Consider the following 26500-nt stretch of genomic DNA (forward strand, 5'->3'; position numbering starts at 1 on the left):
AAGGAACTGGTTGTTGTTTATGAAAGACATGAATAGAACATAACAATTTCAGTAGCAAATAAGCACGTGGCAGAGGTAAAAGAAAGTTTAACAAATGGAAGGACTGAAACATTAGCATGCCTTTAAAAATATAATGTGGGAAAGAAATGCTAGTCTGACCAATCAAATGTGGGTTTCCTTTTCGTGTAATGAAAAATTTTCCATCCCCTTCCTCCCTTAAATAAGAATTTTTGTACTTTAAAAAGAAAAAAAAAAAATCAAACAAATAGTGTGTGTCTCACATCTTGATGTACCAGGAGATCTGTTTTTGAAGACAATTCTCTAATGAGACTGCATACACCTGTAGGCTCCCTAAGCCAAACAGCCTTGTAAATCTGGAAAAATGCCCATTATCAAAAACTGCATTTGTGTAAAGGTTTAATTATAATGCAAAGTATCCCAGCACCACCTCTGTTCTACATAACCTTTGGTCCACAACCATTTAATACACTCAGGACCTACACATAATCTTACCCTGGGCACTCTGGGCACTAAAGAAGTGAATGATTCCACCTTACACAATGAATGGAGAAACCTATTCTAGCTCCTCTCATGGTTTCCACTTTTCATTGGACTTCACCCAGACAAAAATGTTGGTGCTGCTGTGGGTTTGACGATCAATTTCTTTTAAGAGCCAATCAGAGCAGATAAAAAACGTTGTTTCTTTAGGCAATATCAAGCTATGACCAGTCTGCATGACCAGGAGGACCAGTCCTCCTTTTCCTTCTCTCTTTAATCAAGTATTGTTTTAGTTTTCTTCTTCCTCTCACCACAGTGCTTAGGATCAGAATATGTAAACATCGACAGAAACAGCAGCCCTGTGACAATAAGCACTTTCCCAACTGGGCAGATTCTGTCAGCCAACCAGAACTGCTTCAGCTCCCTTGCTTGTCCAGAAGTCACTGGTTTTTCCGCTGTAACTTAGTGTCCCCTTTACTTTGGCCTCCATCTGCAGTAGAGAGACAGGAAAAAAAAGGGAAGAATAAAAGCATGAGTGAACTTTTGTTTTTGTATCTTACAGCATGAGAGACAGGAATGTGGCAGGTTCAGCTTTAGCATCACTAAAAAGTACATTGTCTTTACAGAGTGGAAGACTTTGCATTTTCTCTGTAGTTCGTTTATTAGAAACAGCATTGTTGAAACCTGAGATATCAAGCTTCATTCCAAAACACTGCCCAATGTTTTGGTGCTGAGAACTCTCAGAACAATAGGAAGAATGCCCACCAAGCCACTGCCACCCTTCCCATTCCTTCTCCTGGCCCCCAAAAAACACACTGCAGGTGACAAAGAAAGGACTACACTCTAAACCTTCTAAAGCTTTCTAATACTTTTTCAGCTCTAAGTCTTACAAACAGAAAAATAAGATATTCTGCTTCAAGTTTCTCTTCTTAATCAAAATACGCAATTCTTATCAAGGATAAAATTCCTAGGGAAAGCAGATCCCCTATTAGGAAACCATCATACCATTCACACATATGAATACACTCTTATAAGAAATATGAAAAAGCTTTTATCTGAGAGATCAGTTTTCACCTTCAAAGGAGAAATGAAAATTGAGTGGAAAAAGACTTTATGCAGCCTCTAAACAATCATGTTAGCATCCAGTAAGTAATATTCCTTTTTTACTCACTAGTTGAATTTGTACACTTAAGTTTCTAGAACTGCTACAATAAAGTACTGGAATTTTTGAACTTATTTTGTTCCTGACTTTGAGGAGAAATAGAGGGAAAAACAATTGTTCAGGTTTCAAAAACAACCGCTACAATAGAATGAGTACTGCCTTCTGCTACCAAAGTTTGTCCTCTGTGTTATGTCTTCTCTAAACTAACTACTGCTGTACATTTTATTTCAGTCTATGGCAGAAATCAGACTTAAGTTCAAAATAAGTAATAAGAAAAATACAATGTCTTTACCTGTGTAAGCTTGCTGCAAGTGAGCAGGCAGAGGTGAGTGAGACAGCGTCGCTGCATGCTGAGCACCTGGCTGTAAACCCTTCAGTAAGTCTGAGGGGAGGAAAACGAAAGCAAAGAAAAAATAAATCTTGAGGAGAAAGGCAGTCTTTGTGAAACAACAAGTTTGTGTAGTGCAGCTGTAGTAGGGGCTAATTTCCACAAATTTCTGAAGATGTATCCCCGCAACACAAAACAAATATTAAGCTGATATTTACTCTGATTCCAGCCATCAGAATGCTACAAGTCAACAGAAAGAGACCTATTCAGATACAGTTAATCAAAAGTCAGAGCAAGGACCATGCCTCACTATTGGGATGCGACCCTTCATATTATTTCCTTCGGCACAAAGGCCAAAAATTTATTTGGGTAAAAAACATAAATAATTTCTTTTTAAGCAATCAGAAAAAATAAATGCCATCTTGGTTGATAGTTCCTCATAGAAGAGCTGTTGGATATCTGCGATTACTGAGCTAAGGATATTTTGATGGATCAGCATATTAAGTCTCTTATTTGTATTATGACATTTGGAGACTTTTAAGCTATTTTCCTTTCTAAAGGTAAGGTATTAAAAGTTAACCCAAAAAAAACACATTCAAACCTAAAAATATACTGTGAATATAACGATGAAGTTAAATTTACCAAAAGTGATTTATAACATTTAGGTAATTACGTAAAGAAAGTTTTTACCAGAGAAGAAATCACATTTACTTTCCTATAGGGATTTTCAAGAACCAAATTTGAGTGTTTCAGACCTTTATTGCGTCCCTTCTCAATTTTCATTTTAAGGATGCATCTTCCCTCATGGGACAGTGTGATAACCAATTCCACTCACTCTGAGTTAGGCTGTGGTGGAAAGCCGCTGAGGTAGATCCCGAGGTGGTTGTCGCTCCAGCTGTGTCCGTCCCAAAGCCAAGCAGCTCCAAGGGAAACTGGAAGGGCACAGTCACAGGAACAAGGCCACCCAGCATCCCAAAAGGAGTTAATGGTGCAGACGTCACATTCTGACTGGTTACAGACAGGGGTGATGCCATGAGAGTCAGAGGTGAGGCGTTAGCCAGTAACGATGCTCCTGCTGTTGACTGTACAAAAAAAGCAGTACTTCAAGATTTTTAAACTTTGAGTTGTATTCTTTAAGGATATAAAATTGACTATTCCCTGTTAAGCGTTGCTCTGTTGAGAATTGTATTAAACTATTAATAAATATCCACTTATCCACCTAGGTCTTCCCAGTGTTCATCTGCTAAGCAAGCACAATTATATCTGATTCAGACATGACAGTACAGCTCCTCTCTCATGTTTTGCTCATCAGCCTTACAGATCATTTCCTTGGTCTCATTTCTAACTATGCACTGGGTCTACAGTCACAATTTAGAGCAACATCTTCTATTTGATTAATATGAAGTTATCAGAGGTTGATCTGAAGTTCTTCAGATGTACAGTATTACTCTTCCTTCTCCAAATCTGGGTTTTAACAGAACATTAACTTTATTTCTTAAGAGGTTGTTGAGAACCAATGACTTCTGAAAATTAGGATTCATATGTAAGAACCCTCACACTTCAAGAAGTCAGGTTACCAAAAGGCAGACATACATATGTATGTATATATGTGGATGCACATGTCAGAGGAAAAGGCAAAGGAAAATAATCTCTCCACTCCAGATATGTCAAAATGAAGTTAAATTCACTGTAGTTTAAAAATAAAAATGCAAGATCAGCCAGAATATTCTAGCTACAACAGCTCCCAAATGGCAATTGTTCGTTGTCTATGCAATCTAGTAAAGTGCAACAAAATAAAAACCATACAGTTATGTTTTGCAATTGTGGATTTGTAAATGCCTGAAAACAGAAAAACAACTTTGTTTTGAGCTCTGCCAAGACCTTGTTTACTCTCTGAAAAAGGAGGAAAGAGAAGTACAGTGGTGAAAAGAGCTACAGAGCACGCCCTAAAAGAGCTGCAGTTCAGATGTTTCTATTTAACTCATGTACAATATTTCATAAAAGGGTTCATCCTGGTCCTGTAGATCTGAGTCATTAAGATCCTTAAAAGTCTAAACCAGATTCTGCTCACAAGTACTAATGGTAGGTAGAGCTTTTTAAGGAAATCACATGTGTACTCTTTGGCTTTGTCTTCTTAAAATGTAACTTTCTTCAAAGAGCTTCAGCAGGTGTAAACTTATATTCTGGTAAATAATTGTGTCAATCAGAAGTGGAAAGGAGGGAAACACTTCTTGGAAACTTCCTAGTTAGGAACATCTTTATTACCAAATAAAATCATCTAGTTTGATTTTCAATGTAAGCAGACCAAGATATTCTAATGAGCAACTCAGGTACCATTCTCACCTTCTGACTAACAGCATCTCAAACAGGAATTAAGTCGCTAAGGCCTTAAAGGAAAAGAGATTCACTTTCAGTCTTATGTGAAGTTTTAAGAGGGGTAACTAACTCCTTAGTTCATTGTACCTAACAACAAGTCTGGAACTCATTTAAGTTCAGCAGCCAGTCATTAGACCTTTATGGCTAAATAAAGCCCTCAGTGATCACACATATTTTCCTCTTCAGTGTACTTGGACTGGGAGGTAATTTGATTCTAATCTTTTCTTGAATGTACTCCACCGACTAAGCTTCAGTGTGCACAGCACCAACAGCCTCATTCCATGGTTTATCTTCCTTGCACCATTCTTCAGAACCATTTCTAGCTTAAAGTAATTTCTGAAATGTCAAAAACCCCACATGCAATAATTATTTTAGCAATACCATACGTGCTCAGTGCCTCTAGCTGATCTGCCCCTTTCTATACAACAACACACCTTATTTTGCTGTATTATATATATAGCATGGACTCATGTTACCACACCCCCCCCTTCAGTGCTCTTCAAAATCACTGTGGCCAAAATGTATTTCATTAGTCAGATGATCATTGTTACTTGCCTTTAACTACAGGATGGTTTGCCAGAATTCATCTCATCATCCAGCACAACACTGCTTACTTCCCTTGACTTCCCCATCATTTTTAAGCGCTACCACACCCATTTCACATTTTCTTCTACATCACAGTGACTGTATTCACTGGATTCTGTTGACTGCACCAGGAGTAACAAGTCTCTTCCCAGTCCATTCACTGTGGCCTTTTTTGTCTCCTCCAGACACCTTCCAGAGTACTCAAACTGCATGTACCTGGCTTAGCTCTTCTCCAGGCCTTCTGTGGTACCTCAGTGGCCCTTACACAGCATAAGGGTTGTGGATATCTTTTTTTTTCCATTCAAAGCACCCGAAGTAGGAAAAAGCTGTGTCAGAGCCTGCCAGATATTTATTGTTGACTGTTTTGGTACAGTAGGACAAAAGACCATGGAAGTGTCTTGTAAAAATCATCTTCCTCCTGTTATTCAGCTGCATTAGTAAAAATTTGATGGCAAGCTAAAAGATTATAAAACATTGCTAAAGTCAAGTATACATCACTCCCATGCAACAGCAATGTGCGCTATTCAGAAAAATACAAAGCTTTTCATTTGCTGTACAGCAAAAATATAATTTACAGCAACACTGCTTTTCTTAAGTATGAAGACCTCAGAATAGAGAGTGATAGAGAGAGGACATGAGATTGTCTCACTAATTAAAGCATTCCCAATAAGAAGACCACAACTTGGGAAAGCAGGTTGTCTTCTGGGTAAATAATAGGTTTGCATGGGGTTTAGAACAGTATTTTCAAAATGTTTGTTTTGCTTAACTTGTTTTATCTCTAATGATACTTATAAGCTCTCAATTTCTAGGGCATCTTTATATATAAATGAGGTGTCTCATTCAGTTTGACTAGATCCCACAAAATAAAATACATAATCACAAATACAAAAGCCCTTGCAAGTGTTAATTATAAATACAAGTCTTGAATTACACTCAACCACAAGCAACTGAGCTCTAGTTTTGAAGTTAACCATGCAGCCTGACAACAAATGTACGATGACACTTTTTTACACAACCACCGTCACTACAAATATGTAAATATGCATGAATACACAATAATGCAAGAAAATACCACATCCCTTGAAAATATTTCCACATAAAGCTTACCTTTTCCAGTGCTCTTAAAAAAAAACTGAATTCTGTTCCACACTACAGACCAACCAACATTTTACAGTGAGGATTTGTTCCACGATGATCCTTGCATTTTATATCAGTTGGAAACACCTATTCTCTAGTGTGACATTTTTTCATCACTATCAGCATTTATGCTTAGGAAAGTATAAAAATTAAATTTATGACATTTCCAAATGAAGATATTTTTAAGAATGTTTACAAAATGTATGTGATAAATATTAAGATAAGGTTCAAATGTAAACTTGTAAGATGCATACCTGCACGCTGGCTGCTACAACTGGAGACCCTGAGGCAGAAGATGGTCTGTGTGGAGTTGACAATTGTTTAGTAGCACCCTGTGTTCCACTTCCTGTTCCCCCAGACAGACTAGTCCTACTAGCTCCACTTGAGTTAAGGTTACTGCCTCTGTTGGCAGGTACATTCATTCCAACTCCACCCAAATTATTTTTACCAACAGTTCCAGAAGGAGAAGAGTTGGGCAATTTTGAAGAAGCCTGAGGGTTCTTTGCAGGCTGAAGGCCTGAGGTGCGATTAGAGGACAGCAAATTCACTGTGGGAGACTGCCTGCTGATATTTACACCACTGGTCTGTTTATGAAGGGGGTTGTTGCTGGAGTGACTACTCTGGGAAACTAGTGCACTTGAACTGGAAGAACTGGGTGTTGTTGCAGGCCTGGGGGATGAGGTGGACTTCGATGAAAATTTAGGTGATGCATTGGGCTTGGGTGTCACAGAGGGCTTAGATGAAGTGGGCTTGGGAGAGGCAGCAGGTTTGGGAGAGGCAGCCATGGAGAAGGGAGGCTTGAAACCCTGGGAAGAAACTTGTGACACCATAGCCTTGGCTAAATAGTTACTAGAGGTAGAGGTGCTGGATGTTGTCCGAGAAACCAGTGGGTGAGACACTTGAGAGCTGCTTCCAGATGAGGGATTAGACAAAGGCAGGCGATATACTACAGACTTATCTTGAGCCTTGATGATTGGTGATGAGCAAGACAGTTTGGGATTACTACTCAATTTCACCACAGGATTGGTCTGTGATTTACTAATAGTTGCTTGCAAAGGAGTTACATATTTCTGCTGTACAGCTGAATGCTGGTGCACCTTTGTCACTTGTGATGTTGAGGAAGTACCACCTTGAGTCTCAGAAGATGATACCAAGATACTAGCATCCTTGGTTCTTTGAGAGGAGGTGGAAACAGCTGCTTGGGTCTTAGAGGAAGAAACATGAGTCTGAGAAGAAGAGGAAGCAGATTGGATCTGACTTGACCTCTGTAGTCCTTGCTGAAGTAGTTTGGCTGGCAAAGGCTCTAAGGAAACCTTGGGATTTTGAATTGAAGATCCAGCAATAAGGCCTGAAGAGATACCAGTGTGAACTAAGTCCTGGGGTTTCTTTGGTACTGGCCCTGTGTGACCAGCAATAAGACTTGATGAATGGGATGTCTGAGTGGGCTCTACTTTCTTTGAAGTTGCCAGAGGCAACTTACTCATAATGCTTGCTAGTTTCTCTTCCCTCAGCCCAGGGCGAGGTCTGGATGTTGGTGTGTCTATGGTGGACCCAAGAGGTGATCCCTTGGCACCATTATTGATAACTGCCAGAGCATCAGAAATAGAGTCCAGTGAGGGTGGATGGAAAGAGAGGTCTTCATCCAGTGAGTCATCCAAGCAGATCGTCTCTGGAGCTGGTGTGCAGCTAGAGCTGGCTGGGGTGCAGACAGGTGTGCTGGAACTCAGTACAGTAGCACAACTTGAATTGACTGAAGACATACAGGTCTTCTGTTCTTTTTTTGGACTGGAGTCCTGAGAACGAAGAAATAGGAAAAGTCAGTTTTAACAGTCTTTCTGGAGTAGATTTAAAGCTGTCTTTAGTGTAATACTATTATTCTGTAAATTCAGATAAACCAAAAGATCTACTGTTGAAATTTCTATACTGAGATACCTATGATATCTAGGTGCTGGAGTCCTGGTACTAATTCAATATTTTTATTTGAAAACCTACTGCTGTTGCTCCACATAACTACAAGTGCCCCACAGAGTGAAGAACAATCAATGCTGTGCAGAAAAGAGTAGCTAATCTGATTGTCAAATAAAATTGTTATTGAATTAAGATGACACCTAGTCACGTCTAATGAGAACCTCGATCAACTTATTATGGTATCCTCCCAACAACACTTTCTTCCAGTGTTGCCAAATTCAATAAAAACTGAAAACACACAGATCACACATTAAGAGATGTGAAACTTTACTGGAACTGGTCCCTCTTCATAATAATTTTTCAAAAAACGAATACAGCTTAAAGTAAAAGAAAGCTATACAGAAGTATTTTTTACTACATTCTTTAAAGTAATGCACCACCAAGTCAACAAGCTCTCACAGCATACCCTGGTGGAAATCTTCTGCAAGAATTTTCCCAGATCAGCAGCAGACACAGGTTGTATTAAATGGTCATACTGGACCACTGAATGAACATTCAGATATTTAAATAGGCATTTACCTTCACTTTGGGTTTAGGGGCCAGAATCACCTTCTTCTTTGCCCTAAAAGAGGAGACAGATGCACATCAGAAGACAAAAAAAAGTAAGTAATTTTTAAGTGTTACCCTGATTATGTCCCTGTAAACTAGAAGGATGACTACTAGAGTTCAGCTTTAATAGTATAACATCCTTGAAATAAAAAATGGGTTAAAATATAGGGGGGAAAGAAAAAACACACACTTTCAAACCATTTTTGGTCATGTATAGCTATGTAAATTACTTGCAAAATCAACTGAATTGCTGATATAACCTGACATATCAGGAGACCTATTTTTTATTTTTGTGATTTAGAGGACCTTCAAAATATTAATTCATTTCAGCATCTTAACGAGTTTGTATACTTAGCAGAGCTTTGTCTACACTGAAATCATCTAGAGTAGTAATATAATTTCACTTTATGTTGATGTTTTTGTCCCTGAGGAAGATACTTTCTGTTCTCATTTATTTCAAACCAGATAAAAACAGTTGCTTCTCCCCACTACAAAAAAGTGGTTTGTCGCAAGAAGTCATTTAACAAACTTCCAGGTTTTCTTTTGCAGTGTACATGAACACCATAGCACCAACTGCAGCTATGCAAGCAAGGACAGCATTAAGGATTATTAGTCATCAGCTTCAACTTAGAAGCTCAGCATTTCACACCTTCTTTTCTCATTTCTATTTCTTCAAGGGGATCAACAGATTTACATCTTATAGGTAATTTTTTCTCCTTTCCTAAGCAACTAGAAATATGCCTGGCTAAAAAAAAGCCTTACTGTAGGTGGACCATGATTCAGTTTTGCTATTACGTAGAAAAATATCCTATGTTAATCATATTTATCACAAAGGTTGCAATTTGGATGTTACTCAAAGTCCTAATAATTTGTCTGAATTCTGGCTGAATGTGGACAGCTCCTGAGAGGCACACAGTGTTGTCTGAAAATCAAGAAGATAAAATCCACTAAGATACACAGCCTTCTGTAATTACAGAGATATTTATGAGGAAAAGAAAAAAGCAGCCTGAGTTCATTTTAATATGCTGCATGTCAAAATTTAAGCAGTGTGCAGTGCTTTGAAATACTTCGAGTAAAAGGCATTAATTCAAGAATTAATATCCCCTTGAGTTACTAGCCACTTTATAAGTGACTTAAAATATAATGTCAGAAGAACATTACAATTATATGCCTAAATTAAAGCATTAAAAAATATATAAACATCATTGTAAGTATCTTCAAACAAATCCCAAAATACCTCCCTTTTCTTCCCTCCATCCAAAAAGAAGTAGCATGAAGATGAGGAAAGATGTTATCCACCATCTAAAGACCTTAGTAAATTGTCACTAGTATACTCACGGAGCAGAAGTGAGGTGATTGTGAACACTTCGGCTTTCTTTAAAAAGCATCCTAAAAGAGTGATGAGAAAAAGAACATGAGGTGATTCTACTGTGACAAATGGCACTTGACCACAAAATACAAAAGTATGCTTTGATTTTCAGAACCACCCTTTGATTATCTGTTCCCAGAGTAGCTAGTAAGTAGTTTGTCTGTATTGCTGTCATGATATAGGTCCAGGTATCCATAAACAGAAGAATGCTAAATAAAAAATTATAATAATTTAAGTTTACATTCAAAATACCTCAGTAAATGGCCAAAGAGAAGTCAACATAAGAGAATATTACTTCCTTCAGCTGGACAGAAGAAACTCATTTTGAATTCTCTCTCCTCAAAGGCTAATTAAATATTTTAAATATCAAAGTAAGGATTACTGTAAACTCTTCACACTGCATGCCCAACACAGTGATCATAGGTTTGGGTTTGTGGTTCTTAATCTGTTGTGGGTTTTTTTCTTCTGTGCTTTAAAGAAAGTCAGAACACAGTAGCCAAGCTTGTTTCTAATTTTCTTCAGTACTCTGTATAGGCTATTCTGAAAACCATTTCTGTGACTTTAGTTATACTGGACTTACACATACAACTTTACTACAGAGCCAAGGAATGGCAAGAGCCAGGATGACAAATCTCAGCAATTCACATGCTGTTATTTCAATGTTATCAGGTCCCAAGCTGACAACTGGGAAGTGAAAATGATTCCTGACCTGTACCTATCCTACAGCTTGCTATCCAAATGCAGCTACTAATAGACAATTAATGAAAACTTGGTCCCCTTCCTTGTTTCCAGGTAGGCAAACCAGAACAGACGAGATTTTCCTACACCACTGCAATCACACTAACTCGCCACATCATGAACAGCTGTCTAAACAAGACCTTTTCACCTGTAGAGCTGCAATAATTATGAAAAATCCAAGTAACCACAAATCTTACGTCATATGGTAAAAAAACGCTGACATTCTCTCACTACAGTTCAGTGCCTTACTTCTCAGATTCCACTTCCAGCTCCATTTTCACATTTTCTTCACCATACTAACCTCCAAATCCCCCTGTCAGAGACTACTGAATGCCTATGAAGAACATCATGGAGCAAAAATAACATTTCTGATTACATGTTCAATGTGCCACTTTCTGACCTACACAGCTTCTCCAGAATATTTCCCCACCTCCTTCTTGATGCTTTGTCCATTCCTCAATCTTTTTCATTTGGAAATGAAAATTCAAAATTAATCACAGGCCCCAGTAATTTGCAGTATCATCCTTAAAGAGAAAAGGGTAGTACTACAAGAACAAAAAACAAAAATGGTACAAAGAAAAGAGAGTGCAGTATATATTCCAAAGCAAGAACATGCTTGAAAAATAATCCCTCTGTTGCATACATATATTTAGATATAAAAGTTCATGAGAGAGAGATCAGTACGAAATTGTTTCTCTCTGATCATGATTTCAAGTCAAATGTGCTGTTTGACCTGCAAGCCTACTTGCATGACCACCTGCAAAGATGACAATCTTCTTGGAACTAAAGGAAAGACTTCCTATTCCTTACACTTCGGTTTTTTTGAACGTACACCTATTTGGGTTGCAGATTTTTTTCAGACACACATGGAATTAATATGCAACCCAGTTACAAAAAAGCAGTTACATTATTTGAAAAGGCTTTGGGATCCTTTAAGATGAAAAAGTATTTCTCTAAATCCATGGATATTAATAAAACAATATCCTGGGGCACAGTAGGGAAGTTATAACATGGAAAGTTCACGTGACAAAGGTAATTGCGATACAAATGAACAAGGTGTAAATTCAAGAGTGTCATTTCAACATGAGGAAGAACTTCTTTACACTGACAGTGGCACAGCACTGAACAGGCTGCCCAAGGAGGTTGTGGAGTCTCCCTCTCTGGAGACATTCAAAACCCACCTGGACACTTTCCTGTGTGACCTGCTCTAGGTGATCCTGCCTTGGCAGGTGGATTGGACTAGATGATTTCCAGAGGTCCCTTCCAACCCTAACAATGCTGTGATTCTGTAATTTGAAGTTATGATCAATACCTTACTGCATGCTTCTTTACAAACCTATGAGAAACATTAAATACAGTTAACTTTGGAAGAGCAAGAAATTCTTTCTTTGAGCTGAACCCACAAAGGTCTGGCACTGACCTACTCTGATCAGTAAGAATTCCTTATGAATATATAGTCAATAGATCAGTTTTAGCATTAAATGCCTACTTATTTTTTTTCCATTTTACATAGCTCCTTTTCTCTTGAGGCCGCATATAAAAGTGAAAAATTATAATCCTTCAGCATGATAACCTCTACCAGAAAGTCCCAACAAAATGAGCATCCAGAATATGAATTTTGTGCTGTATTAGGAGTTACCACTGCCAGACTGCAGGAAACACTTTCTTTTCCTCTTTGCATAACTTTGCCAACAAATTACAATACATCGTTTCCTAAACAGAAACCAGGGAATTGCCTCCCAGTAGATACAGGACAATTTGTAAATCATCATGGTACTAAAACTGCCCAGTTGATAAATGAAGCTTTGCTGGTCAACAAGAAGTTAACATCTGTTAGCTCTTGGGGTTTGTTTGGTTTGTTGGTGGTTTTGGTTTGGTTTGTTCTGGGGAGCTTGGGGCTGGGAGGGCATTTTGGGGGTTTTTTTGGGTTTTTTTTTTGTTGAAACCAATTGTATAGATAGTTTAAAAGCTCACAGAAATTTTCAGCACACTCGTTAAATAAAAAGGAGAGAACCAAATATGTTATATGGCTTTCAAATGCAAAGTCTGAACATGCTTCACTTCGATGTATTCTTGAACCATCTCACAGTATCTCTTGGCTATTTCACCATCATCATCAGTGATCTCCATATTTGTTCTTAAACTAAACTGGGATTCCTTGTCTCATCTACTTCAGTAAAATCTTAAGATAATACCTCACTCATCAGCATACTTAGTATACAAAACTAAATCCTTGAATGGAAATAAGTCAGCTGTATACCAGGAAGTGTAAAACTTCATTTGTTCCTTTCATTACCATTTCACCAGCAGCTCATTGTCTACACATTGTCTATTCTAAGAAATATTTCAGTACAGTTATTTTTACACCTTGATACAGATTTGACTAATCTACAATCAAGGTATTCCTGAGCAAGTTGATGAGTATTGTTGTATGATTTAGTTTTTTCAGTCAGGTCAAGATTTGATGGGAAATTGTCTTTTGCAGTGGGTGCTACAGGGGGAAAGAACTCAGGCCAAATCGTATTTGCTTCTCTTTCACTCCAAAGCATTTGAAAACTTGGTCAAACTTGTATTTCACAATGGTTAATATTGCTTCCATTTTATCCCCTCCCCCCTTTTGTATGGTTGTTTCTTCTTATGGCAGTAGGAAGCAATTATGGAAACTAGTGTATTTTTAACTGCAGTATCACAGAGCATCCCAATTGCATACAGGAAATAGAAGGCACAAATCTTAAGTGCTTTCTGAACACTAGTGTTGAAATTGCAGCTTATAATTTTAAAGTCTATGTAAGCAGTCTGATAATGCAGTGTGACAACATACAGGCAAAACTGCTTTCTATATCACTATCACTTCTTATATCACAAAGAACTTCCCAAGCAGTTACCCTCCTGCCTCATACTTTCCCCTCAAACAAAGCATCACACGCTATGTTCCGAGCTTCAGTAGATTCAGTCCCCAGCAGATGACAAAAATCTAACAGTTCTCCAAGGAAAAGAGTGGGTTTTTTCACTCTCAGGCTTGCAAACAAGACAGAAAAATTCATTTTGGAAAAACATTCATTCTAAAATATTCCAGCTTCACGAACGTACTCTAAAGTTCTAACCAATATTAATAGTACATGATTGAGGTCAAATGTAAGACAATAAAAAAGATTCAAAAAATAGTTAACACCAAAATGAATAGATTTATAAAGCAGGTATCTTACCTTGCCTGCATCCAGCCTTTAGGCCAAAGTGGTTTCACTTCTGTTTCCATAAAGGTTTTGAGGTAATCTTCAGCAGACTGACTTCTATTTGGCTCTAGCTCATAGCATCCCAGCTTGATCTTGACAAGATTACACAACAGAGACCTGCAAAAAGAAACAAAAGAAAAGAAACAACCCTTTCAAAAACTCAGCAGAAAACGGCTGAGAAATGAAAGCTGCTGTCCAGTGATAGTTGTAGGAAGTGCTCAGTTCCAATCGTGGTTTTTGGATGTTTGCACTGCACAAATTTGCTACTACAAACCGGTATGAGCTACCACTGTCAATTATCCTCCATTTCCAACAGACCGTATGGCTCTTATTTTCATCCTACTATTATTCTGTAATTTGTTTTATATTTTCTGTGGTTTTCTCATAGCTGAAACATGTCCTCTCACTTTGCTCACAGTGACCTCTCTCTCACTTGTCTGAAAGGAATTGAAATCCATTCTACACTGAGTATTTCAACAGAAGATTCTTTCTGACAGAGATTCTTTTATTGTCCTAGAAAATATAAAAGTGCACACAGTTAAGTAAATCAGCCTTTCAGAGCCTCTTGAATGAAAAAAGCAAGAGATTTAAATATCTCTTCTTCAAGTATGGCTCCCTCCAGGCCAGTCCAAGGTATATTGGTTGTATATATTTCATGAAAGTTTCTTACCTGTTGTCTTAACATACTAAAAAGACTTATCGCGAGAAGTCCACCAGCCCCTTTAAGTAATATATAAACATATTTGTACTTAAAATTAGCTTGCATGAGAAATTACTAATTTAGAATGATCTGCTTGCTTAAAAGCCTAGATTATTTAAATAATAGTAATCTGAGTTTTCAATTAACATCTACTCTAGGAAACACAACTCTAATAATTGATAATTTCAGACAAGAATCTGCTTTTGAGAGTTAATACAGAATTTGTGTTCACAGGGAATAGAAGGGGTTAAGATTCATGCACTCTAGGTGCTGGTGTGCCAAAGGATTGTTAGGCTTGCCAAACCAGCATCACCAATCTTGATAGCCTGTCCTACTGTGGCAGAAATCTTTAGTGCTCACTGGTGTTTTCTAACATATTCCTTCCTAGACAGGTGGGAAGCAGTTATAACTCTGCTTACACATCTGTTCTTTGCTTAAAGAAACCTGAAGTCCTGGAGCCAGAAAATCCTCATGTATTTGGATAAAGCAGAAAAACAAGCAGTGGAACCTGAAAGGGTTGGACATAGGATGATCTTGCCTTTCAAGTTAAAGAAGAAGGCTTTTCAGCACTACAGAATTCTACTTTGCATATTTAGCACCAACACTTTCCAAAACTTCTGAGGTGTAATTCTGGGAACAGTTATTTATTCAAAGTATTGTGTAATAACATCCTCCTGGAGATCACTTTATAAAGTCAGTGAAAATCACTGGTGGAAGAGGTAGTTTTGTCTCACCTCACTGTGTCATCCCAATGAAACTTCTTTCTGGGTCCCACAACCCTCTTTCCAGGTTTCTCATCATCATCTTCCTCTGATCCATTTTTCTCTCGTTCATCTTCCGTTTGCAACCTACAGTTGGAACCATTGTTTTCTTTATAGGTATACTACACAGACAAACTATTTCGTTGAAAAATAGTGTCATTTAAGGTATGAGGAAAGAAACCCACAAAGGACCTGTCTTCAGATTCTCATTATACTTCCTGAAAGGATAAACAGTTCGTCTTCCTCTCCCCACTGCTTTATGGTCCTCAGAGACAAGTAAACAGGACACATTGTACAGATGCTCTCATGGATGCCACTATAAGCTCTGTGTAGTGCCTCTGCTGGGAAATAGCAGGATGCTTATCAAAATATTAATGCTTCTCCAAGTCTAAAATTAGTTAACTATAATGGAAAAAATTAGAATGAACAAGGAATACACCATTCTCCTCACCAATTTAGGAATTGTCCAGTAACCCTTCAGATTTCTTTCTCTCAAGACCTACCTCCTTCAGTTAACGGAATTTCTCTCAGGAGTCAGATGATACTTACACAAAACTAAGTATTTTGTACAATTCAAAACAGAGACACCTGTAAACTGGAGCTGAGTGCTTTTCTGAGCTCAAGGATGAACAACGTGCATAAAGACTTCCATCTGGTCTCTAGAACAGGCATGCACAATCTCCAGAAATACCTACTTGGCATTCTTGGCTTGATTGCGGGCCTGACAGTCCTCTTGATACTTGCATAACTGTTCAGGCATGACATTACTGACAGCCAGTTTCAGCTTTTGCAATGGTTCTCTCAAGCGGTCATCCTGCAAATAGAGAAACACCAAACTGGTCCTGTTAGATGTAAAATAAAGAGCATTTCAGATCATTTCAAGAAAGTTATCTCCTGCTCACTCCTAAGGTAATACTCTCAGTACTATGTATTGACTTCAATAGCCATATTCTACATGGCACTTGAATCCTGTTAGGTGCAACAGCATTATATAAATACATATATTTCTCACTTAAGTCTTGAGACCAGAAATAGCAAAAGATAGTCACAAGGAATATCATGAATAGTCCAAAACATTATGGCATGATCTCATTAAATACCACTTTTAAATTAAAATAGGGAAGGGGAAAACACTTGAGGGGAAAATGTGAGATGAACTGACCAATCAGTATCTTAACACTTGCAAATAAATATCCAGTTAATCATGTTTCCAAAACCTCTGTGGTATAAAAAAATCCTAGGTAATGAACAAAATATAAATATGTATTATATTATCTGAGTATCAGATTGTTATTATATGCAATTTATGTACCTCAAAAGGTAAGGACTACGTATTTAGAATTGTCTCCAAATATTAAGAACTGCTAACATTAAAGTAATATACTATACACTTCCCTACATGTTTTAAATTCTGTTCCTACATCTTCTGACTTTACATTGTTAATTTTAACTGCTTACTGAGAAGAACTAGAATATTCTATAACGTCTATCTGCTTAGAAATAGCATATGAATTTGTCTGCCTTATTAGCAAGTTCCAAGATCTCTGCATTCATCTTCAGATCCTCCACAAGATTTAGTCCTGGATTTTATCTAAAGAATCTGGTCACAATACTTCAGGTCACAGATAACTTTTTTATTCAACAGTAAAAACATTCTTCAAGAGAAAAGTGACTGAAAATGGCATACAAAGTATTTGTAAGAGAAATTTGTAAGAGAAATTTGCACAAAAAAATAGAAGCTGGGTCACCTATTATCCATCTAGCCTTCCTTTTTTTGTGACACAAAAGTGAATACAAAGGTAAATTTTTTTTAGCCTGTCATAACCATAATTATTGTGGCTCTCTAGTTCTGCTACTTTGATATGTACCCTGTGACTACAGAAATCATCACAGATGACAGCAGAAACACTCTTTCATAGCCTGTACTAAGCTTTCAAGATGAAAGCACTTCATTCTCAAATAAAGGCTTTGAAATACTTAAAATATTTGTTCCTAACGTAGCAACAATAGCAGTTATATGGGAAAAAGCTTTTAAACTGGTCTAGCAACTAATCCAAAATATTTTGATTTATTTGAGACTGTGTTACTATTGTTCTACTCTCCTGCACTGAGTTCTCATCAGTGTCACATAACTGACTTGTGCTGGAGCGAATCTCCCTGTCGTTACCTGGACATTGAGGTGTAACTTTTTCAGACGCTTTATCAGAGTGTCCTTATTGCATGGCACAAAAGCCTCCAGGTGAGAGTACACTCCATTGCGGATGGCAGGATTTACCTCCTGTAACTGTAGCTCAATACTGACAAACAAACAGGAGACAGTCAATCAGTGAGGCATTCCAAGATGACAACTGAACAAAAACCTAAGAAAGCTTTGTAAGCATAGCATATTCTACTATGCGCACTAAAAATAGCAGCTTGGGAAATTTTCAGGTAAGCTTTTTTATAAAAAGAGGAAGTCCCAATTGATGGCAAGAAACCATTCATGTATGTACTTGTCCAGCAATGTTGAACACGCATTCAAATTTTGTTTACACCCACCATTACAAATCAAAATTGATACAATTTTGACTGCTACAGTCTTCTAGAGATTACTTTTTGTTTCATATTCTATGAACACAGAACCCTCAATATTAAACACTTAGCTGAAGATTACAGAGGAAAAAAGCCAGCATTTTTCCCTCATGAAAGCTGAAGGTGTTTTAAGTTACAAAACTGGGGACAGGAGCAAATAACAGCAGTTTTGTTGAACTTTACACATGAAGTCAAAGACCAGGGCACTACAAAACACTTTACACTGGATAAAGACAGACAGTCATGACAGGAATTGTATTCATATATAAATCTCTTTAGCTAGTAACTGGCTTAGACTGATCTACCTTCATTGACTTTTAAGGGCTTTGTTGGAACAACCTCAATAATACTTCCTCTTCTGTACTTTTCCTTTTACCCCCTTTCCAAAAAGGGAAGGTTGTACAGATAAGCACTTACTCCAGAAGAATATTATTCATGTCTTGCGTGAAAAACTTCTTCCTGCCTTCTTCATCAAACATCTTGGCAGCCTGAAAATACAACAAAAAAGAGTATCCAAGTTCATAGAGTACTTTATCCCAACAGTCTTTGTATCTTTACTTTTACAGCTGCATCACATTCTTATTTTCCAGATAATGTTACTTGGAAAAGAATAAACAAAATCAAGTTATACTCGGCTGTCTAGATAAAATTAGGGTTGTTGCTGTTATACTCAAATAAACGCCCTGCTCTAGGGCAAACAATCATTCTACTTGCAATTTGCCTGGATCACTGATGTTAACACATTCATCGTTTCAACAACCATGAAGAAAGGAAACGGTAGAGATGTTTTATTATCTCAACACCAACAACATTCTGCTACTGTGAGTTCTAAGAAGAAGAGCATTGCTTGACAAGTCAAGCATGCAAGAGCATTACCACATTTCTACTCCATCTTTTTCTACCTGTAATCTGCCTTACCCAGTTACAACTTCCCAGTTTTCTTAGATCCATCTCAAACCTTCATTGCAATTTCTACAAAAGGATTATGTATGCTAGAGGAATACTTCATCCCTCTTTTCTGGTGCCATCTTTAGACTATATCTCTAATATTTTTGTCTGGTCTCTTCCTGAGTCTGTTTGTAGCGCAGGGAAAAAAAAAAAGACAGCCTCATATACACACACACACACACACACACACACACATATACTGATCTCACAGGAATTCCCATGCAGAATCCCTTTATCTTTGTTCTTACTGCCTAGATGCTTATTTTCACAAACAATGACAGCTTACAGTAGAAAGCCAATTCCTTGTACCATTCTACAAAAACCACTAGTGTTGATCTACCCTGCAGATTTTTAGAAGTCAAGAGAAAAAAGAGCCCCACTTTGAGAGGCTTATTGTCATCTTATATGTTGGCACCAGGACCAGACAGTGAATATCTAGAGAAGCTGGAAACTGGTACGCATGCAGAAAAGTGGGCAAGTGTGGTATCATTATAGTGACTGACAAACATTAAGGGCAGCCAACATGCTACAAGGCTGAATATTCAAATAATTAAGAATCTCTAATTCTGTCTTTAAAAACTACAAATAAATGCAAGTGTTAACTTGATAAAATGAATTTATTACTATTAAATACTTACTTTCTTGCTCTTTGTAACTGGCCCATTTAAGTTTGAAAGAAAAATATTTTCTAGAATTGTGAACTCTACACTGCACAGGAAAACAGTGTGATACTCTATCAAAACCATAAGGTAGCCCATTGTTCTGAATGTTTTACCACATGAACATTGATACTGGAGTTTAAGCTCCTGCAAGGACTGCATTCCACTCACTGTTTTCTACCATAAATTCAGCTGCTGAGGGGATGGTACTATCTGTTTAAGAATACTGAAGTATTTGTCCTGCTAAAAAAATTAGAAAGGTTATAGATGTTTACAAGTGATAGGATACCAAAAAGACAAGTTTGAAAGTCTGAAATCCAGTATCTTTAAGCATAATTAACACAAGGATTAGCATCATCGTCTGGTTTATATAAAGTGGAAGGAAATATATGCTTTGATATTTCAGTCCCAGGTAGACCTTAAAAGGCAATTCCAGTACTATGCTATTGTACTGGACAGTATTGCTAGCTTTTAAGAGAGCAACACTGGCAGATTCAAAAACTTCATCACTATTACTAAACTGTGGTTGGGTTTTCTCCCCACAGATATTCTCTTGACAGTTACCTTCAAAAAAATTGAAAAAAGCCCTTTTACTTTCCTGCTTGTGTACAATATTGCCTTCTGTCATGGTAGTTCAGAACTGCCCACTTAGGGAACTAGAACACATTAATCTACAAAAGTAAGGGAGGAAGTTTTTATTAAATTTAGTTAGTGGCTAATTTTATTCTTTTTTTTTAATCTTGATGTATTATACACCATCCATGGAACATTGGCTTATTCCTACAACATTATAAACTTATCTGTCTTTGTGCTGAAGAGCTCTAAAGCTGTGAGCCTGATAAGTATTTGAAAAGACATTTATTTTTAGTGCTTTTTGGAAGATTGCAATTTGCAGGAGGTATGGAAGTTGCAATCTTAAAGTCAACACACAGTCTAGTTTCTCCCCCAGTGTAAGGGCAGACTTACTCTGCTCAGCCAACAGACTTCCAGAAGACACTGTCAAAAGCCAAAGACAGAAGAGTTCCCACCTGGTCTAAGTGGAAGGTGTCCCTGCCCATGGCAGGGGTGTTGGACTAGATGATCTTTAAGGGCCCTTCCAACCCAAACCATTTGATGATTCTTTCAAGAGTTATGTTTGCCAAGAGCCACCAAATAGAAGATTTCTTCCAACTGTTTGTGGATTGTTATAGAGTGAAGCAACATGAATTTACTGGGGGCAAGTCACTAACACTTTCCGACTTTTGGCCTAATCCAGTTCTGCAGTTTTGCTAGAAGCTTGTGTTGATTCCTAGCAAAATTAACCTGAATATTCAAAAGGTAGACAGAATCTCTTTCACTTTAGTAAATATTAATCCCTTGGCTGTATTTAGCTTGGTATGTTGAAAAATCAGTAAGAAAACTAGAACGCTTTACATACAGGAAAGATAAATATCACATTTTATCATTACCTATCCTGCAGCAAAGCAAGCTCTGCCACTGTTTAAAATATTTTATTTTTGTCCAAAACAGGCAGTAACTTGAACTACTTTTACAAAACTTACTCTGCATAAGGAAAAGCTGCACTTTATTCTAAGTAAGGAAAAGCTTTAATATGATAATGTGGACAATCAAACAACAAATTTATTCTCAATTTAAGATAACATCCACAGCTGAAACAAGGAGTATATGACACCTTAATAGCTCTGATCTCTTTCAGTAAGATATTGTGATATTTGTAACTTGTTGAATTAATACCATTCATCACCATTTTTGAAAAGTTTGGACTCCATTCTAACCTTCCAGAAGAAAAAGTTCAGTTTTAAGGTTGTTTGGTTTGTTTTTTGTAATTGGGTGGTGGTTTCTGGGTTTGGTGCGGGTTTTTTTTTGTTTGTTTTCTTTTTTCTTTTTTTTTTTCCACAACTGGCAAGTTAAAGCCAAAAATTCAATACATTGATGTGTAAGGTGCGGGTATATTTCAGGTTTCCTCCTCCAAAATAAGAAAACACCCATCCGTTACACCAACTAATAATTCAAGTTAAAGTAACACTGATACTTCAATTATGGAGAAAAACCCAAATAAACATTACAAGTTAGTGTACACAGAACATTTAGAAAACCTTGTTTCCACTGTGAAACAAACACTGCTTGAACAATTGGCCTGCAATCATCTCCGTGCCTATTTTCATCCGAGTATAAGTACAGCCATTAAGATGGACATTAAGATCAATTCTTCATTTTTAAAGTTTCAGCCAGCAATTCAAGGATGACACCCAAGGTCCTAATTGTTCTTCCTTGTTCTCTCAGACTCCTGAATGCAATCCATTACCAGTGAATTCATACTTACTGTTCGAAGGTCTCCAATGCGCTTTTCAAGTAGCACAGGCAGACCTTCTGGGAGGGCAGGCACCTGCTTGGGTGTCATGACCTGAGAGGTGTAGGTTGCCTGAGTGACATTTCCATTTTCTCCTGACAGCTCAGATACCGGGCTGCCATCAGAAGTGCCATCAAGCAACTTGTCAAAGTCAATGTCTCCCAGCATCTCCAGGGCACTTTCAGTTTCTTGCAGGAGCTCAGGTTCATTTGTGCTACCAAAAATGGAGAGGACAGGATCGTTGATCCTAAGATTCAAGTCAGAGATATCGTTTCCTGCACTGAGAGAGGAGGAAGGAATTTTACTAGGGGTAGGGGCTGCGACAGTCACTGGAGGTTTTGGACTAGATTCCTTCTTCCTCATGGCTTCCTTCTCCTTTTGAAATTTACGGATCATGGCAGCCAGAGAAAGCGAGTCTTTATACAGTTTCTTTTTCTTCTTCTCAGACTTGTGTGAATTTAAGGCCATTACTCTGCAGAGGAAAGAAATCTTTCATTAGCATGCATGTGACTTTTGAGGCCTTAGTAACCTTTAACAAAAAACTCAAAGTTTAGTACAATTAAAAAATTATCAGGGGGAAGAAGCAAGTACCTGGTGCTTCTGTCTTCAGACTATTTTACCAATTAGCATAAAGCTTTGGTGGTCATGTGATTTCTTGCTGTGAATTGATTTGTTTTGCTAAGTTTGGCAGACATTAGGTTATTTCAAAGGTTATTTCATTTTGACTTCTCAATTTCATTACAGAGAAGTTGGCACAATTGTTAAACTCATAGCAGACTTGTGCTACTAAAATACTTAAACTTGCCTCTCAAGACTCCTGAATGATGGAAAGTTGCTTTAAGTTTAGGCACACCGTGTATATTAAATTCTCTTCACTGCTAAGAATTTTTACATGCAGACTCAACATCTATATACTACTTAAACTGAGAATTTTCCACCAATTCATCACCTTGATGAAAAATAAGATCAATAAATTTTCAATACCAACACGAGTATTCATAATAAGACAACTTCCACTCAGTGACAGTTTTCTAAAAGCCAATTTAAAAACCCACCACCCTAATCCTTCTATGCTAGCCTAAGAACTCAGGAAAGCACACACAAAGTCAGTAAGAAACACGTAGAATAATTAAGTTGTATTTATAGTTTTCCAGATTAGAAACAAGAGGATAGAAAGAAGATCAGTTTTCATTAGAAGATGTAATTCTTAGTGCAACCTAAGATGTTGGGTGGGACAATGAAGCTTAATGCTATTCATAAGACTCAAAATTTTTCTTCTGTGATTTGTCCTTCCTTGTTCAAAATTTCAGGGGACAAAAAAAAATTAGCTTTTAGGACTGATCCATACAAAACCCCCACACAAATTCTGAAACAAAATCTACTAGCTATTAATTATAGTTTCAAAATACCATATTCAAAAGAGCTGTAATAATCTTGCTATGGCACACAATCTGGAAATCAAACCTCACATATACTTCAAGGGTTCCTATAAAGAAAGAAACCTACCCCAACTGCTTAGGAACTTTCATTTTCCGAGGCTTCTTCTCCTTTTCTGTCCCTTCCTCTTTCCGCTTGCGCTTCTTCATTCCACGATCTTCACTTTCTTTTAACTTTGCTATCTAGAAGAGAGATAAAATAATGGACAATGATTCTTCCATCCTAAAGAACTTTTACAGTAAGAAACATTTAGTTTTCTTTACACCTTCCAATTCAGAGCCATGAAAAACACCTCAAGTGTGCATAAAGGCAAACTGTACGACTGGGTTCCTAGCAGCAATTGCAGTTACTGACGAGTGTCAATCACAATAATTTTTAAACAGTTACTGAATTTAGAGTTTTCAATAAGAAAAATAAGGGACACACAGACTGATGCCCAACCAGCACAAGCAAAGGCAGCCTTGGAAGACTGAATACCTCCACCTTCTTCTGCTACCACAGTTTCATCGCTGACTATGAAGTTGCACAGTGTGGATCATCTCTGTTAGTCAATACAGACTGGCTGTCTCCCCTTCCAAGTTCTTGCTGACCCTTAGACTACCTGATGGAGCAGCACAGGGAAAAAGAAAGCCTTCACACTGTGCAAACATAGCTAGCAACAGGCAAAACTTCGGTGTAGTTATCAACACTATTTTAGTCATGGTCCAAACCATAACACCATATGGGCTGCCATAAAGAAAGTTAACTGCATCCCAGTCAGACCCACTACAAGGAGCTTAAAATTATGTTAAATTTAAAGAGTTATAGAGCAGGAAAGGACATCAGAAAGCAGTAAGTTCTTGGAATGGCATGGAACTTGTGAACGGCCTATGTAATTATGTTTGCATTGATAATAACTTGTTAAGGTTTATAGAACAGCATGCTTTTTGGGAAAGATTGTATATGTAATTTTTAATATAGCTGTTCTTATGCACTGAGTTTATTTTACCATATATTTTGGTTTAAATGTTATTCTGAATATTAGGAACAATTTCAAATCATGCAAGCTTTGTGCAAAATCATAAAAGCAGTACTGAAGAATTTAAGTTCTCATCTCATAATGAAATGCTTATCAAATTACAGAATCATCTGTCAGTTCAAGACGGGTGGGCACAACTTGTTAGTTTGCCTAAACAGATTGTTAGTCCACAGACTGGACAGCCTGTGGACATCCTGAGTTATTTCCTGAATGCCAGTACACTAGCCACAAAACAGAAAATGCAATAGAACAGTACCATGCATCATTCTATATTTGGTCTCTTCATCTGAACCATTCTAAGTGTATCAAGTATTTCCAATGTCCACCTAGCTAGTTGTTCTGTATAAAAGCCTGATTAAGATCACTCACTTTAGGTGGCCTATGTTTTTTGTCTTCTGCAAAGTCTTCATCTTCCGATTCAGATGCCTGTCGGAACTGCAGTGTACCAGTGTTGATATAAAACCCTCCATATTTGGTTGTCAGGGATGCAGGAACCAATTCATCATACTGGGCAGGAAAAAAGATTAACTTGTCAGCATTTCTTAATAAAATGAACATGTAGTTCGTTTACCAGTCCCTCTGCATGAAAAATTATATACCAATATACAGCACAGCTTGCTAGAATAGAAATAGGATAGCAATGCTATTGTAAACTTACTGGCCAAGGCATACAACGTTAATTTCAGAGTAACCTTTTAATTTTCAAAACAATGCCCTTTTTTTGTAAGAAAAGACAGGATTACAGCATTAAAAGTACTGCTTTCTGAAGGAAATGAGGATGGGCACACATACATTCCCCCTGCCAAGTGAGGACAAAAAGCCCAAAAACTTTCAACTTTTTTCCACCCAGCATGGTCTCTTACAGCATGTTACATTATGCTAAATGTTAAATCTCAAGATACATAAACCATATGAACAGTGATGCACCAGCAGTTCATGAGTAACTTCAATTGATTATTCACTGGTTGGTTTGGCCAGAAAGTAAGCAGGCATATAATGAACTATTTGTTTTCATTTCTGACAGCCTTACAAGCAAGGCAGCAACATCTCTGGTTGAAAACAAATTAAAAACCAAAACAAAACAAACTCCAAAAACTCCAAACAAACAAAACCCCCCACAAATCCAAAGAAAACCCACCAAAAGAAGACTCCAACAAAAACCACAAAACCAACAAACCTGCCTCTATCAATTTAAATTTTAAAGCTCAACATTTCTATTGAATACCCTTCAATTTTATGACACAATGTGCAATTCAAATTACCTTCTATTAGTCATATACTTTTACCACAGGCCCTTTAAGTTATCTATAAATGATTGCTAGAATGTATTTCTTCCAGATTTTCTAAAAAGATGACAGTCTGTACAATCGCTATACTGCAGTGAAAGAAACCTGATCTGTATGAGAATTGTACAGAATTGGATATTATATCCAGGAACTGTGACTGAAAATAGCAGAGATATTTTTGTAAATTAAGTATAAAAAAACCTCCCCAGATTATACACTTTGTTTCATTAAGACTGCCACAGTTTTCATTAATACCAATCTCTGCAGTGCATTTCGTGTTCAGAAGTTCCAACACATGCTACATTTAGTACCAACTCTAACCACACTGTCCTGCTCAAAAACTTACTTTTCTCAGAAAGTTCTCTGAAGTTTTCTTTTGTTAAAAATGCTATCCCAGACATGACAAACTTGGCCATGGTATCTGTTAACTTATTCCCAATTTTAGGTGTTTAATACAACATTGCCTCTTATACAAATACCACAATGCCAGGACTTGTTTCATTTGAAGTCAAACATATTCTCACTCTGTTCAGACAGTTTTAACACCACAAAATGTTTCAAACTCTTATGAATACTTTATTTTGAAACGTACTTCATATTTATGAAGAAATTTCCAGGTTAGAATTAAAGCTGTATCTCAAAAATATTGACAATATTAATTTTATTATTTTATGACCCTCAATCTCCTCAGAATGACATTCTCCAAGTTTTAACAGAAAACTGTTAATCTCTAGGAAATATCTTGTTAACAGCAAATTCTCAAAAAGGCTGGGAGGATGAACATATTCATTCTAGCTCTATGCATAAAAGTGTCAACAAGGCAAGCC

The 26500-nt window shown here is 37.3% G+C and overlaps 1 protein-coding gene across 1 annotated transcript in view; it reads right to left on the reverse strand.

Moving 5' to 3' along the window:
• UBN2 (ubinuclein 2) overlaps nt 1–26500 on the reverse strand; it is a 46890-nt gene continuing 20390 nt past the window's right edge. Inside the window, exons 4-17 of the mRNA XM_064655205.1 lie at nt 24757–24894; nt 23439–23551; nt 21906–22404; nt 18393–18463; nt 17572–17701; nt 16100–16218; nt 15378–15491; nt 13917–14060; nt 9942–9992; nt 8574–8616; nt 6341–7879; nt 2824–3070; nt 1953–2042; nt 1–988 (exon numbers count right to left, since the gene is read on the reverse strand). Of these exons, the coding sequence (XP_064511275.1) occupies nt 939–988; nt 1953–2042; nt 2824–3070; nt 6341–7879; nt 8574–8616; nt 9942–9992; nt 13917–14060; nt 15378–15491; nt 16100–16218; nt 17572–17701; nt 18393–18463; nt 21906–22404; nt 23439–23551; nt 24757–24894 (3348 nt within the window). The 3' untranslated portion in view covers nt 1–938. The remainder of the gene's footprint in view (nt 989–1952; nt 2043–2823; nt 3071–6340; nt 7880–8573; nt 8617–9941; nt 9993–13916; nt 14061–15377; nt 15492–16099; nt 16219–17571; nt 17702–18392; nt 18464–21905; nt 22405–23438; nt 23552–24756; nt 24895–26500) is intronic.

Source organism: Pseudopipra pipra, chromosome 5, assembly GCF_036250125.1.
Source record: "Pseudopipra pipra isolate bDixPip1 chromosome 5, bDixPip1.hap1, whole genome shotgun sequence".
NCBI lineage: Eukaryota > Metazoa > Chordata > Aves > Passeriformes > Pipridae > Pseudopipra > Pseudopipra pipra.